Raw genomic sequence first — 15,107 nt, 5'->3', positions numbered from 1 at the left:
AACCGCTATATATCATATATGTTTACACTTTGTATACAATTTATGTCGTTATTCATTTATCTCACTCCTCTGTCATCGTGACCTTTTTCCAGTACTGACTGCGAGTTATGCTCTAGAGCTGTCCATGAAAACTTCATTTCCCACAAGTCTTTGCAACAAAATGGCGAGTTATAAGTTGCCCCGAGTTTCCCAAAAAACGTTGTCTCTGAATTAGGAATATGATAGTTTATTGTATAATTATAACACAAAATATATTTATTTGAGCTCTCAGTGAGCAATTGGCAATAAAAAAAACAATAGATATTCATTAAAAATGGGCGTTATTTATATTTCTGTTTGAACTTCGTTTGTCCAACAGGTTCCGCGTTTGTCTGTTTTCTTTTTCAATGACTCAATGTGGTTCTGTCAAGAAGTGTAACCCACGCGTCGCTTCAAACATGTCATATAAACAAGTAACACATGTACTTTTTGATATGGACGGCTTGTTATTGGGTGGGTGAAATCATTTTTAAAAGCACGCTTGAAAATCAGCTCCCATAATTCATTTGCTGACTTTTCTTTCTGTAACTCAAATGTCATGGAATCAGTTAATATGAGACCTTATTTCACGAGTCTGTTTAGATAGACGTGAACCGAAAGAGCATAACGCTTAAAGCTTTTTTATTCCGTTAATTAACATTGCAGTATCGCATGTTTCATTTAAATATCTGTTACAGATACAGAGAGACTGTACACAGTTTCGTTTCAGGAAGTTTGTGACCGTTTCAGTAAGAAGTACACATGGGAAGTAAAGTCGTCTGTGATGGGAAAGAAGGCTCTGGATGCTGCGAGATTTATCACAGACAAACTGGAACTCCCAATGACACCTGAGGAGCTCCTGGAGGAGAGCAGGAAAATTCAGGAGAGATTATTCCCCACTGCCTCTATTATGCCAGGTAATGACCCTGTAGGATTTAAAGTGGAACGTGTTTGAAGCAGAATGTAACTGAGGGATTGACATAGCCTCCAAGTCATAATAATAATGAAATCTGATAATCATCTTTAATCTTAATTTAAATAGACTGAATTTATTTTAGGTATAGAAAAGCTTATCAATCATCTCAACAAGCATGGCATTCCTATTGCTGTGGCCACAAGTTCAGCAGGCTTGACTTTTGAAATGAAGACCAGCCGTCATAAAGAGTTCTTCAGCCTCTTTAGTCACATTGTACTTGGAGATGATCCAGAAGTCATGAATGGCAAGCCACAACCAGACATCTTTTTGGTGTGTGCCAAGAGATTCAGTCCCTCTGCAAACCCAGAACAGGTAGGGGTATTAATTCTATTCTATTCCATTCCATTCCACTGCATTGCATTGCATCCCATTCTATTCCTATCCATCCTATCCCATTCTATTCTACACACTTAACCCTTTAGCAGAATGGAGATTCCAGTAGTCAGAGAGTTAGCATGCTGGCTGCTACTTTTCTATGAAAGTATAATCAAATTCACAAACAATTGAGGTTTTTGAAAATAAGTTTTCTAAGTAAGAGTAGAATTGTCAATTAAGATTCAGTCACTGCTGATGATAATTAAAGGGTCAGGTAAACAGCCCTGCTAGGCAGATATTTGAATAGACATTTCACTGCTTCTAGAAATAGTGTGGAATGTATCACTATACTGCCAGCCTAAAATAATGACATAAAATGTTGTCACAGTCACTCACTCACACCTTTGCTATTACTGCACTGTTTTTCTCGTCCGGTTGTTGTGATTTATGAATTTGAACTATTATTTAACTAGTCATATTTGTGGGCTTTGTTTGACATCTCGCTAAGCCGTCTAAACAAACAGTTGGCTTATTGCTAACAAAAGGGTGATTGCTGCATTGTTTTTACAATTCCAGTTGTCTAATTTCAGTGGATGAAGCTGTTTATAATCTTTTGTAAGTCAGCTACTAATTGCATATAAGACTTTAAACCCGGCTGTGAGATGAGAGAATTAGCAAATCATTGCACCCCTCATTTTTTTCTCAAACTTACAGAGTGAGCACTATGAAAATTAATGATTTCCTGTCTTGCATGCCTCATAGTTTGCAACTTGGCAGTGTTAAAATGCAAATGATATTTCCATTATTTCGTTCTGAAATGTTTAACTGTTTAAAGCTGCTTGTCTCTTCGCTAAGTGGCAAGCTGCTCATTTTCTTCTCTAATTGCCTTACATGACGGTCGCTAACAAAGTCTAGCAGGAAATAATCAATGGCAAATGGGGATTAACTTGATAAATGTTTCGTTTTATACCACCATAAAACCAGTTTGAGCTTTGAAAGGAAGAAATAAAAGAGATACAGGACTATGAATTGACTTGTTTCTTTTGTCCTTGAGGGATTGATATCCGTCCCTTCACTCTGTAAGGAGGTATTTCTTTTGTTCTGTTTTTGATCAGCTTCCTCCACCACAGTAATATAAGGCAGAAAATGAGGAATAAATTGGAAATATAGAGCCCATGCTTAAAGAATAGTTATAACTTTCATCTTACATATTCCTGCATATATATTATATATAGCAAAAGTATTCAGTAATTTGTTCTTTGTGATATTTAGGGTTTTACAGCTTTGCAGCACTTAAGTAACTTTATAATGACATTGATTTATGTTGGAAATTATATTCTTAGAAAAAAATGACTTTTACATTTACTTTTTGTAGAGCCAACTTTTGCAGCGATTCAGATAGCTTTAAGATGCTTCTCACACCAAGCACCCCTTTTATCACGCTGCCCCAACTCCTAATCATTTCGAAAATAAGTGTCAATAATCACCATGTCAACAAAGTTATTTTGTGGGTTGCATACATGTTTTCATTGAATATGGCTATCTGAGCTTTGCTCCAAATGTCCAGTATGGCAGTTTGTCGAACCCCGATTTAGATTTTGCAGCTTATGTACTCCACAGAAGTGTAAACACACTTTTTCTACTTGATTTATTTCGAAATAATTAATTCTGTTGGTGGTCATTATTAATTTAAATTAATAACATTAAGTTCTACCAATGTACTGTATGATTCTTGCTCATTTTTATGGTGGAGTTCCAGGTTGTTCTGAATACTTTTTCATTTGATTCTCAATAAAAAAGAATCAATAGGGCAGTGACATTTTTGGTGTTGGTTTTCTTCAATGTGTTTGGACTCATTATCTTGCTGGAAGATGAATATTCAAAGCGTAAGTTAAGTTGCAGATATTTTGCAGTTTAGTATTTTCATAGGAGTAGCACAAGCTTACACATACCACTGTAGGAATAGTGTTTACTGAGATGTGGACAGTGTCTGGTTCTTGCCACACATATAGCTTTGAATTTTGGCTAACAATCTCTATGTGTTTGCTGCTGGATCACCTCAGGAGCGGATTGACAAACTGTGTGCATTTACAGTCCAACTGTAAGATAACTGTGTCCTTGTTAGAGCAGTTGTTTTTCATTTAATTTTAGAGCTCCTGGGACAAAGGGCCTAGATGTGGAAAGAGAGAACATTTTCAGTTTATACATTTTGATTTTTGGATAAGTATTAGAATCAGTTGTAAATAAAGTTGTAAAAAAGATTTGAATACCTTGCATAAAAGCATACAGATATACATACACAGCAATCCTTAATATTGATATTTTGTTAGTAAGGTATGTTCTGTATGGATAACTTTGTGCTCTGGATTTTTAGTTTATATATTACATGCAGAGTGTCACTAACTGTGATTGGAAATGTTTTCTGTTTCAACTGCGATATTATACCTCCCTCCTGTGCACTGATGAGAGCTAAATCACAATCCCTCAAGGGTTCTTGAGAAATCAGAGTCAATTGGGTACTTAAGATCTTAGAATCATCAAACATCCCATTCTTTGTGGCTCTGTTAGAAGAGCATCATCAGTGTCAGATAAGCTTAGCTGCAGGATTTATATCAACAGCTATAGCCTATAGGTCATTGTGTGATTTCTTGAATATGGGAAGATGAAAAGCTCATGCAATGTTTGTTGAGGAATGTCTTTTGCGTCATGCCTTCTTTGGGATGTTTTATGAAAGGTCCACTGAACAGTCGGCTTGGTCTTAAACGGCACGATTATAACCTGCATCTCCCCTGATAAGATATGAAAGCAGCGCTGAGAGGGAATCTACAGTGATCAAGGGAATAACAAATGTTGCCGCACCACACGCCTGCCTCAAAGTGATCCATATGCTTCAACATTCGACCTGTGTTTGTATGAAAGAGCATCAGCAGATGAAACGACAGAGGCACAGTGGCATTTACATTAAGGGAAAATCCAGAAGACACACAGAGGAGAAATGAAGGGAGGATTGTGAGAAGAAGCTATTCAGAAGTTTATATGTTTGAGCTTGATTGCTTCCAAACCAGCATAAACCAGTTAACACCAGCATGGAAATTGTTCTATGTCAGTCATCCTCAATTGACGGACCACGGTCCAGATAGAACGAAGCAAAGGTCCGGATCCGGCTCGCGTTCTGCCAATTGAGGATGACTGACATAGACCAATTCCCATGCTGTAAACTGGATATGCATAGCCTAATAATCTATTTAAAACATTTGACTATTTTGCTTGTTTCACTCTCAGGAACATGTAACATGTTATGTAATTGATCTTTTGCCACTATATCCTCTAATTATCATTATCCATACATGCTTTGTTTTAACCCTTTCCGCTCTGCACGCACTGCTTCTCCCCCACCAAAGACGCACTGCATGAAGAGCAGCAGACACGTGCTTATTTTAAAAACAGTTGTGCAGATACGCAGAGGATGTAAATGGACACACAACAGTAAACAAAATGCAGCAATATAAAAGCATTTGTATCTTTCAGTCTGTTTTGCAAATGTATGGATACTGATCCTACTTTGTGTTGTTGTGGTGACCATTAAACAGGATACAAACAAATATCACACATCAATCAAGTCTGAAATAGTTAAAAATTCATTAATTTTGTTCTATATGTTTTCACGCATGGTCTGTAGGGCAAAGTTGCTTTAGAAGGTCTGAAGTCGAGGGGCTGTGAAACGATATAATAAAAACTATCATCATTACTTGTGCTATCATATCAGGTGGACACTTGGAAAGGTGAAAACCCTGTGAAATATTGCATCGATTATATCTGATCAAAGCAAAAGGGCATAGGAGGTAAAGAAAACTGGATGTTATTTTTTTTTACAGTGCTAGATCAGAACCAAATCAACGTATTTCATGTCATTTCAAAACACGGTCATCTAAGAAAATATTCTAAGCATGAATGTCTGTCTGTGAAATCAGACTGTTCATCAGCCTGCACCAGAATACTCTCAATAATATATGTGGGTTCTTGCTCTTCAAAGAAAACCTCAGATCAAAAATTTATACATCTCCATTGTGCATGCGTTGGCCTTGGACATGGTCAATACATAGTTTCCCTTTGAAAAAAAACATTCGTTTTGCTTTTGTGTTTAGATCTTTTTCAGGATTGCCTAGTCTCAAGCACATATTGAGAAAATTGGACCAAAAATCACCACATTGAAAAGCCATTAATCCGAATTGGATCGGAAACTGAACCTTTTAGTTCATACTAGTTAGCAGTAAAGTGGCATTAAAGGGTGACTTTAAAGAGGATTTTCTGGTCCCCCTTCATCGCATGCACGTGGCGATGTGAGGAGGCTAGCATGACGTGAATACTGAGTAGTCACTCCAAAGGCATGGAAGCCCTCTCATGCATGTGAGTAATATATGTATGCCCAGTCATCTGTCTCTATTGTGACCAGAGGCAAGGAAATGCGCCACCTCTTTAGAAGAGGCAGACATTTCATATCCTTCAATGCTGAGCAGTGGCCTGAAGGAAGTGGAGGTTTACAAAAGGTGGGTTCAGTCCTTTGGCGTAGACTAGTGAAAAATAGAGGAACAGAAGTTCACATTCTTCTGTGAACATGGTGGAAGTCGGATTACAGCATTGTCTATCATAACGTCAAAGAAAATGTGGATTGATCTGGCACATTTAAAAGAGAGACCAGGGGGCGCGTTTCGTGACACCTTCTTATCGCTTGGTCGTTCCAAAGTTATCCCTTATACTCTACCTTATCGTTAATATGAGTTTCCCGAAACGTTCTTAGTTAAGTACACCTTCTGTAAGTCATAAGTTCAGAAGGTTGGTCTGGAGCGCTCTTAGCTATACCTCATCACTGTTAAGGGTTTACCCCGCTAGTGGCTACTGTGACAAAAAGCATATTTGGAATTGTATTTGTGTAGCCTGCGATGTAAAGTTAAATGCACCAGTATATTGATGTGTTTTCATACAAAGAATATAATTGTATTTACACTGATGGTTTTTAGTTTTTTAATTATATTATATAAAGGTGCATCAGCTGGCAAACCAAAGAATTTAGAGTATATTTAGAGAGACAAATTGTGTTAGGAAGGTTAGTCAAACTACAGCGATACAGCATTTTTTCTACCAAATCAAAGACGGCGCCATCCACGGAGCATTTTAGTGCATTTAATCCATGCAAACCTGGCTAAAATGATTTTAAAATGGCATTTTAGCTTATTATAGAAATGTTAACCTGCCGGCAGCAAATTCAGCAGCTTTTTGATCTTTTGTTGGTCTGACTTTGTCAAGACAAACTCAACTGAGCAGCCCCCTAAATTCAGCTATAGGTTTTTTTTTTTTTGCTTTACCTGTTTACTATATGTTCCTCGTTCTGCGCTTTTATTGAGTAAACATAGCAACATATATTATGATAATATAAATTAGGGGTTCCCCAAACACAGGTATAGTAAAAGGAAGGCTATTTTATGGCACACATTTTAATTAGAAAATATGGGAAAAACACACAAATTCACTCCCATTTCTTTTTTTCTTGTCATGAATGAACACTTTTAATTGCTATATCAAAATACCTTATTTTAGGGCTGCAAAATGATGGCATACTTGTTTATATTATTTAACTTCATATTGTAAGTGTGATTAATAATGATGATCATATTTTAATGTTTTAATAAACGCGACCATAAGCTACATACTTAGCGCTGTAAATGCGGCGCTTGCGCATCAAGAGTCCAAGCACAATAAATGTGTAAACTAAACTGTACAAGTCTAATTGTTAGTTGCTGGTATATTTTTTTTTAATCCACCACAACATCAAGTGGCTTTGCCTGACCCTCCTTAGTTTGAGAACCTTTGATATAAATTACCATACTGCCAGTAAGTGATACATTTGTGCATGAGATTGCGGGTTCACAATTAAATAATATCCATGGTTGGATTTAGTTTGCAATTTGGTTTATTTTGATCCTATGATGCTGCTATCTCACATAACGCAGTGAATCAGTCCATGTAAAGAGTGAATAATTGATTATCGAACGATGGATAGCCATAAATTCAGCACCACAGCCATGGACCGCACCTGGTAACATGGGACGAAAGAAAGTAACCTCCTAAGGTATATTTCGGGAAACCCCTAGAAAAGGTATACCTGTATTTGAGGTGTAGCTTTAGAATCTTTGTAGTGCACTGAAACACTATTGGGAAATGCAGCCCAGAACAGAAGATAAGCGAGCGTGGTTTTAAGGGGTAATGATATCTTCCCCTTTTAGCTCTAGTGTACTTCAGAATCATTTAAAAAAATGCCGATTTAAATTGATCTGACCAAAAGGTTGTCTATATAAAGATTGACTTTCCAAATCAGAAAATCGTATGTCATCATAAAAATGTGATATGTACACTAGGTGACTAATTTATTGGTGTGTAAATATATTGGCTGTATACATGTTGTCCCTGTGCCGATTTATAAAAAAAGTTACTAATATCAGCATTGAAACGACAACTGAGTTTCAAAAAAATATTAGTTTGCAACATGTGTCAAATTTATTGTTCTATCACAGTGTGTAAATGTGTTATTTGTTGGGGGCACTTTGAACATGACAGTTATGAGCTACAAAATGGGATTTATGTATTTTCTGTTTGAGGGAGATGAGTAATGCAAAAACCTGCTCTACAGTGCCTTTGTACACTATACTGTTCTTACATGTATTTCACAAGTGTCTTCCACACAAACTGTTGAACAGAACACACTACCATTTTTTAAATTAGTTTGTTGCTGTTTGGTTACTGTTGGTTGGGTTAATGTGATTCAGACTTTGTGCATGGACAACTGCGAGAAAAAGGGAGTGGGTGGATGACCAATTGTTGGCTGTCTGTGACCCATGCCAGCACCAACTAAATATCAGCCATGAAGTGTGAAGAATTGTATGATTTTTGTTATTGGAAAAGTTCAATGAGTACCCACCCACAAGTACACCCAATTGTGTCTGTTGCTCGATTACTTCATTTGATTAGAACATATCTAGTCTCATAAACATTTATAAGACACCAATACATCAACCTGTAGTCTATGTACTAGGAATTGTTTCGCCAAGTCACAAACTTTGACGTTGAGACAATGTAGATTTTAATCCTGGAAGTGGTAAACAGCAGAGTTTTCTCCTACATTATAATGAATGAATTCTAGTGTCCTTTATGATGTGCAACAAATAAACCTCTGTTATAGTCTTAAAAAATACAGCTCTGTTTTTTTATGATGTTGTTAATGTCCAGTGAATACAATTTTGCAAATTGCGAATTTGGCTCACTCCACTCCTCCCTTTCGAAGCACTACGGAGGCTGACACAGGGCTTAGACAATTTCACGTTTTTTTTCTTTGCAGAAGAAAATAATGTATTAATGAAATGCGCTCTGTAGAGAAGTTTGTCCATTAAGGTTTACTAGAATTTAGAAACAACATGGCAAATTCCACATAAGGGGACCCACAGTGTATGTACCCACTGCCTGCAATTTGGGTTTTCTCCCCGAACACACTCCTGACACATAATACCCATACACAGTAGAGGTCGACCGATATTGGATTTTGCTGATATCGATAACTAAGGTGGTCATTACATACCAATAACGATTAATTATCGATAGTTTTTTTAATGGTATATTTCAAATAAAAATAACCCAAAAGTAAATTAACAATGACGTGTATTACATCAATAAACACGTTTTACAATACAAAAACTGTATTGTACTTTTAAATAAAACACATCAAAATTAACTACATTAATAATGTATATGTATGATTTAAAAAAATTATAAGTAGGTCATTTCTAAAATTGTAATAACTTAAAACATTCTTGGCACCAAATAGCAGAATGACGGATCCATTGTTGTTTGTTTACATTAAAACGAATGTCATTAACATTTGCCGTGGGTGCTGTTTCTGTCATCTGTTTTCTATTTCAGAGACGGATCTCACACGCACACAAACGCACATACACACACACACACACACACACAATACTCACAAATGCCTATCCATAGTTACAATAATGAAATTTAAACATTTCTGCGTGTATTTTTGTCACCATGTTATAACTTCTGAAGCTAAAGTTAATAGGCTACTAATGTAAGCGCTCTCTCAGCCCTGTCGGCAAAAATACTGCTGTTCACCATTAAACGCAGCATATAGTTAATACATCAATTACTTTCTAACATCATGTTTACTGCAATTGGCCCAACCTTGTCATCGCAAAATTTTTAAACCCCCATCTGATGTATTCCACTCCGTGCAGGCTCTGGTCTCGTGTCTCCAAACCATACAATGTATAGATCCAAACCAAACAGCCTGTCAGTTTTATTTCCACCTCTAGAGGTCGCTGTTTTACACTATACTCGGAAATCTCCACCTGCGTTTCACAGTAGAGCTTTTCCTGCTGGGTGTGGATCAACCAGGAAAACTATCGGTGGGGATTATTGCCAATAGCCGATAGTTCAATTTAACGTTATCAGTGCCGATTAATCGGCAAAAACAATGAATCAGTCGACCTCTAATACACAGAGACATGCGTACAATCATGTGACAAACATACAGTCACTTGAAAAGTCTTTTGATGAGCGCCCACGCCTCTCGCTTCTTGTTGTTGTCATCTCTTTTTTGTCATGTCTGTGTTCTGGCTGCTTATTGGAGCAGATGGACTTTGGCAAAGTAATTTCTGCAGCCTTATGAAACCGATGCGCGTTCATTGATTTGTGGTTGCATATCACAGGCTTTTTCAGCATGACTGTCAGCTGTCATGAATTAACCATTGGCACTTTTCTGTGTAGTTACATGCTATGCAGTTATTGCTTATAGCTGGATCAAGTCTCTGTGCCCAGCTATATAGCTAATATGTTATATAAGGCTCCAGAGGAACAGCAAAAGGTTTCCCAGTCAATTAAAAATTGACTTGCGTGACTTGTAGAGAAATAAGATATTCCTTCAGGGCTGCATCATGCACATTCTAAAACTCGGGATGCACTGATACCATTTTTTAAAGACTGAGTACGAGTACCAATATATTTTTTTCTGGTAGTCGCCGATACCGATGCCTGTCCCAATGCATGTACCTTTTCACAACACAGTGACACTAATAAAAAAAGAATAGCTTCATAATTGCAAACAACTCCACCTTAAACACATTATGAAAAAAAAATGTAATGTGTTGGTCACAAACTTTCAAAGCAAAGTTTACAACATATTTCAATCAGTTATGTCACATGAGGTATCGGTATTTGGTTTCGGTGAACTTTAACGAGGACGAGTACATAAGCTCAGTATTGGGCCCAGTACCGATACTGGTATATGTATCGGTGCATCCGTAACCAAAGCCTGTGCTGGGTTTATAGACATACTACTTTCTTTAAGATCTCAAAAGAATAGATAATTGAAAAATATCAGGACGACGTGTGTTTGTTAGCTTCTGTGATATATCTTCTCTGTATAACACGTGATGTTAGTCACACTGATGTAGTCTAGTAGAGATGGTCATCTGGCCCTTGACATTTCCCAGAGCGCTGGACTCCACTGTGTCAGTTCATCTCTGCATCATCTTAAAAATTCACATTGTTAAGTATGGCACGTTTGTGTGTGCGTATCAGAGAATATGTTTTTTTTACTATACAATAGTTATATAGAAGAAAGATATTTGGAAGAATTTTGGTAACAAACAGTTCTTGGACCCCATTGACTACCATACTAGGAAAATTACTTTATATTTTTTTGTTCTATTTAACACAAAAAAAGATATTTTTGAAGAATGTAGGAGAGCAAACAGTTCTAGGGCACTTTTGACTACCACTGTAGTCAATGGGGTCCAAGAACTGTTTGGTTACAAGCATTCATCCACATATCTTTCTCTGCGTTCAACCAAACAAAAACATTTATACAGGTTTGGAACAACTAGATATAATTCATGACAGAATTCACATTTTTAGGTGAACTATCCCTTAAAATGATTGCATAATTTTACACATTTCACATTTACTATAAAGATTATTAATTATCACTATGTTTCTTTTTTATTATCAGTGCTGTCCCACTGCACACAACTACAGTATACTATAGATTTAACTGTGGCACAGCGTCACTCTTGCATAGTGGTACATTAAACAGATTGCAGACAGATTTGTGGAGGTAGATGACTGAATCATTTATTATATCTATTTATTATATATGTATTATATCTGTGGCTGTTTTATGGATGGCCATTTACTTTTTGTTGTGATGTGTATTTACACAATTTGCATAATTAGCAAAAAGCACCATTTGTTTGGCTTAGTTCGAGCTCCTTAACTCAGTTCTCCTGATGCCTAGAAATATAGGCGAAGATGAGCTTTTAATAAATTGTGTCCTTTCGAACAAAAAACAATGTCTACCTTTCAACTTTTGGCTGTAAACGCTGATTCACTTCTTAATTGGAGGTGTTTGAGACTGTCGTCTCACCCTCTCATCCCTGGCTGTCTGCGCAAGTGACATGTGAATCTTAAGCCTTCTCATACGCCAGCTATGACTAATTACTGATTACTGAAATTAGACGTCCTGGACCGTTTCTAATCCAACAAGATGCTCCACTTCAAATTGCTGACAGTGAAAAAGCACACAATTGGCTGCAGCGCGGAGCTTTTGTCCTCCAGCTTTTTTATTTCCTTTCTTTTCACAAAAAATGCGTGCTTTAGTAATTATGGGTAATTTGCCGGCCTTTATGTGAAGTTGTAATTGCGCTGCCAGTATAAGGGAATTAGCTTAGCTTTACTCTCCAAAGGCAGCCCAGTGCTTCCGCTGGCCTTTGTGATGTTCTTCCACTTATGGTAAAACTGGTTAGTAACTTCAGTCAATTAGGGCCATTCATTAAACTCAAGTGCCTTTTTGTTTTGTCCCTGTATGTGATGAGAGGAACAGAATGTTAAGACTGTTCTTGTTTCCTAATAAAACATCTTGACTCTCTGATGGCTTTTGTCCTTACTAAAATATGGTCTAGGCTAATTTCTCCATATTTGGCTAATTTGTGATTAATTAAGTGAAATTTCCCCCTTGAGAAATCCCATGTCAATGGATTTTTCTGATTTATAGTATTTTTGTTGATTGTACCTCTTGTTTACTTAGTGGTTGATAAATTTAATTTAGCATTTTATTATAATTTTAACAGTTTGTATCATGTCATCCTTAAATTGTGTATTGGCATTAAACTGGCCATCATTTATCTTGATCTCTAGATATCAGTGTCTGCATAGAAAAGCTATTTCTAGCATATGCAACAAAGTCTCATGACAGTTCGTCACATAGTAATGAATTCCTAATTTATTGATTTGTGTTTATGGACATAAACGACGTGACTTTTTTGTGTTACCCTGCACAACCTTTTTTCGTATCTCTCAGCAAGACTTTCAAAACACTTACTGCTGGTTTATATACAACACCGTGCAAAAGCCATGGGCATCTTTGCAGTTTCGACCCCTATGCCAGTTATTTATATCTTATGCTGTAGTCTATTAGTAAGGAATATCAGTGTACATTTTCAAACTTTTCTTTTGCCATTTTTTTATTAATATAGTGAGGGTTTAGAATGCACAAGGTCTTTGACAATAGCTGGTGCTTAACATGGATATTTGGTTAAGACCACAAGAGCTGTGGAAATGTCTCCAAGATGCTATAAGAAACCTAACTGAAAAGTACTTTTGTAAAATTTCTGTGAATTGGAAATGCTTTAAAAAAATAATGTCATGAATAAATGTATTTATTCAATAACTTCTATTAACTACATCAGATTAATATTTGGTGTGGCAACAACGCTTTGTGTTAAAAGCTTCTTTTGTCCTAGATACACTTGCACAGTTTTTATAGTTTTGCAGGTAAGTTTCTTCTTGTTCAGTAATATCCTCTGTCTACTATCAAAGAGTACTTATACAAATGCATTAGATTTAACCACCTCCTCCTTCTATTCCAAGACAGAAATGTGCAGAATTTCTCTAAATATGGTGAAAATCAGAGGATTCAGATGCATTAATGTAATAGTCTGTTCTGGTTCTGCCTCTACAGTGTCTGGTGTTTGAAGATGCTCCAAATGGGGTAAAGGCAGGCCTGGCAGCTGGGATGCAGGTGGTGATGATCCCAGATGATAATCTGGACCGCAGCCTTACCGAGGAGGCCACCTTGGTACTCAGAAGCATGGAAGATTTTAAACCAGAGCTCTTTGGACTCCCAGCCTACAAATGACAGTAATAATCAGAGTGATTACAATAATGCTGCACTTTATCTCGTGAGTTTATGAAATATAAAATCAAGCTGCAGCATGGCTCATGCAGTCAAAAAAACAGAAGAAACTGATCTTTATTTCTGTTATCTGTGGATTTTGTCATCCAGGTGCAAAAAATAATGTTTTTCTTGTCTTTGCATCATTGTTCCAAATGATCACCTGAGGGACACACAAACTAAATTTGATTATTCGGCTCAGTTGGGCTTAGTTAAACCAAAAAGCCATATTGACATTTTGCATTTGAACCAATTACAGTGTGTATTGTTGAATTTTATCCAATTTATAATTGTACAATCTCATGTATTTGTGTTCTTTCTACATGTGCCTAGGTGTGTAAATCTTTTATTCAGTACAGCTTTCAACATGTTCACAACATTGCTGTCATGGTTATTATATACAGCATGTGATGGTTTAACAATACTGCTCAACCGTATGTGAATTCTATTACCATTACCTTTACTCCTAGGAGAGCTTTAAAAAAATATAAACGAGATTTTGGGGTTCCATCCACGTGTGATAATCCATTAACGCAGATCCGAGAACGCAGCAGAGACCAACACCTCAGAGAACTTAAGCCCATCTCCTTCAACCCCCCCTCCGGTAACAAGAAAAGTTTTTTTTCTGGCATCCACTTCCTCTGTATATGCCACGTCCTTTCATCCTCAAAGATGGGGTATTCTGGGAAGCTTTTCTTTCTGTAGGACTTTCCGTTCCAAGAAGGCCTTTTACATGTCATTTAATCTATTCATTTACCATGAACTAATAATTGTATTGCCATTAACCACCATTAAAATTGCGAATCACTAATTTGTTGATTTGATTGTTTGAAGAAAAACAATAAATGAGACCAATTAAGCATCATGATTTTGACAAAGCACTTGTGTGCACATGTGAGAACATGTGTACGTGGTGTATGTGAATAGACTGTACCTCCATTGAGAAACAAACCTGAATGAAGAGTGAAGAAAACCTTTGTGATATTTCTATTGTTTAAATGTCTGGCGGAACAAATAAAACAACATTTTAGTATATCATTGACCTCTATGATGTTATACCAAATGAATGAGTGTTGGAGTATGACATTTACACTAATAAATATGAGATTTCTAAAAAATGAAACTTACTGTAATGCTCTCTTAACACACAATTTGTACAAATACTTTTCATTTAAAGAGACATAATCTTGCCGGTATATAAAAAAATATTACGGGAATACTTGATTTTGATTGGTCAGTCATGGTCAGTTATTCCACCATAACATCCAGTAAAACTGCAGGTCATTTTGAATGGCACTTTCACACTGTAATACCAGATTGTATGCCAGATGTGTGATATAATGGGGTGTATTTAGTTGCTTGCTCTTGTTGCAAGTATTATTATCATTATTATTGGTTTTGACCACTGCAACGTTACGCAAACTATAGACCTCAAACCTGCACTGGCCCAAGCCCAACCACATTTGGTTGACACATGCAAACAACTAGTAAGGACTGATTCCCAAG

General features: G+C 36.6%; 1 protein-coding gene across 1 annotated transcript; it reads left to right on the top strand.

Moving 5' to 3' along the window:
* The first annotated feature begins 359 nt into the window (after positions 1–359).
* Positions 360–14,712, top strand: pudp (pseudouridine 5'-phosphatase). Its single transcript, XM_056740379.1, has 4 exons — positions 360–492; positions 717–935; positions 1,077–1,306; positions 13,389–14,712. The coding sequence occupies exons 1-4, from the start codon at positions 387–389 to the stop codon at positions 13,563–13,565; spliced, it is 732 nt and encodes a 243-aa protein (XP_056596357.1). The 5' UTR covers positions 360–386; the 3' UTR covers positions 13,566–14,712.
* The last annotated feature ends 395 nt before the right edge of the window (positions 14,713–15,107 follow it).

Source organism: Triplophysa dalaica, chromosome 2 (assembly GCF_015846415.1).
Source record: "Triplophysa dalaica isolate WHDGS20190420 chromosome 2, ASM1584641v1, whole genome shotgun sequence".
Taxonomy (NCBI): domain Eukaryota; kingdom Metazoa; phylum Chordata; class Actinopteri; order Cypriniformes; family Nemacheilidae; genus Triplophysa; species Triplophysa dalaica.
The sequence above is the reverse complement of the archived record's forward strand: the minus strand, read 5'-3'. Positions and strand labels throughout refer to the sequence as shown.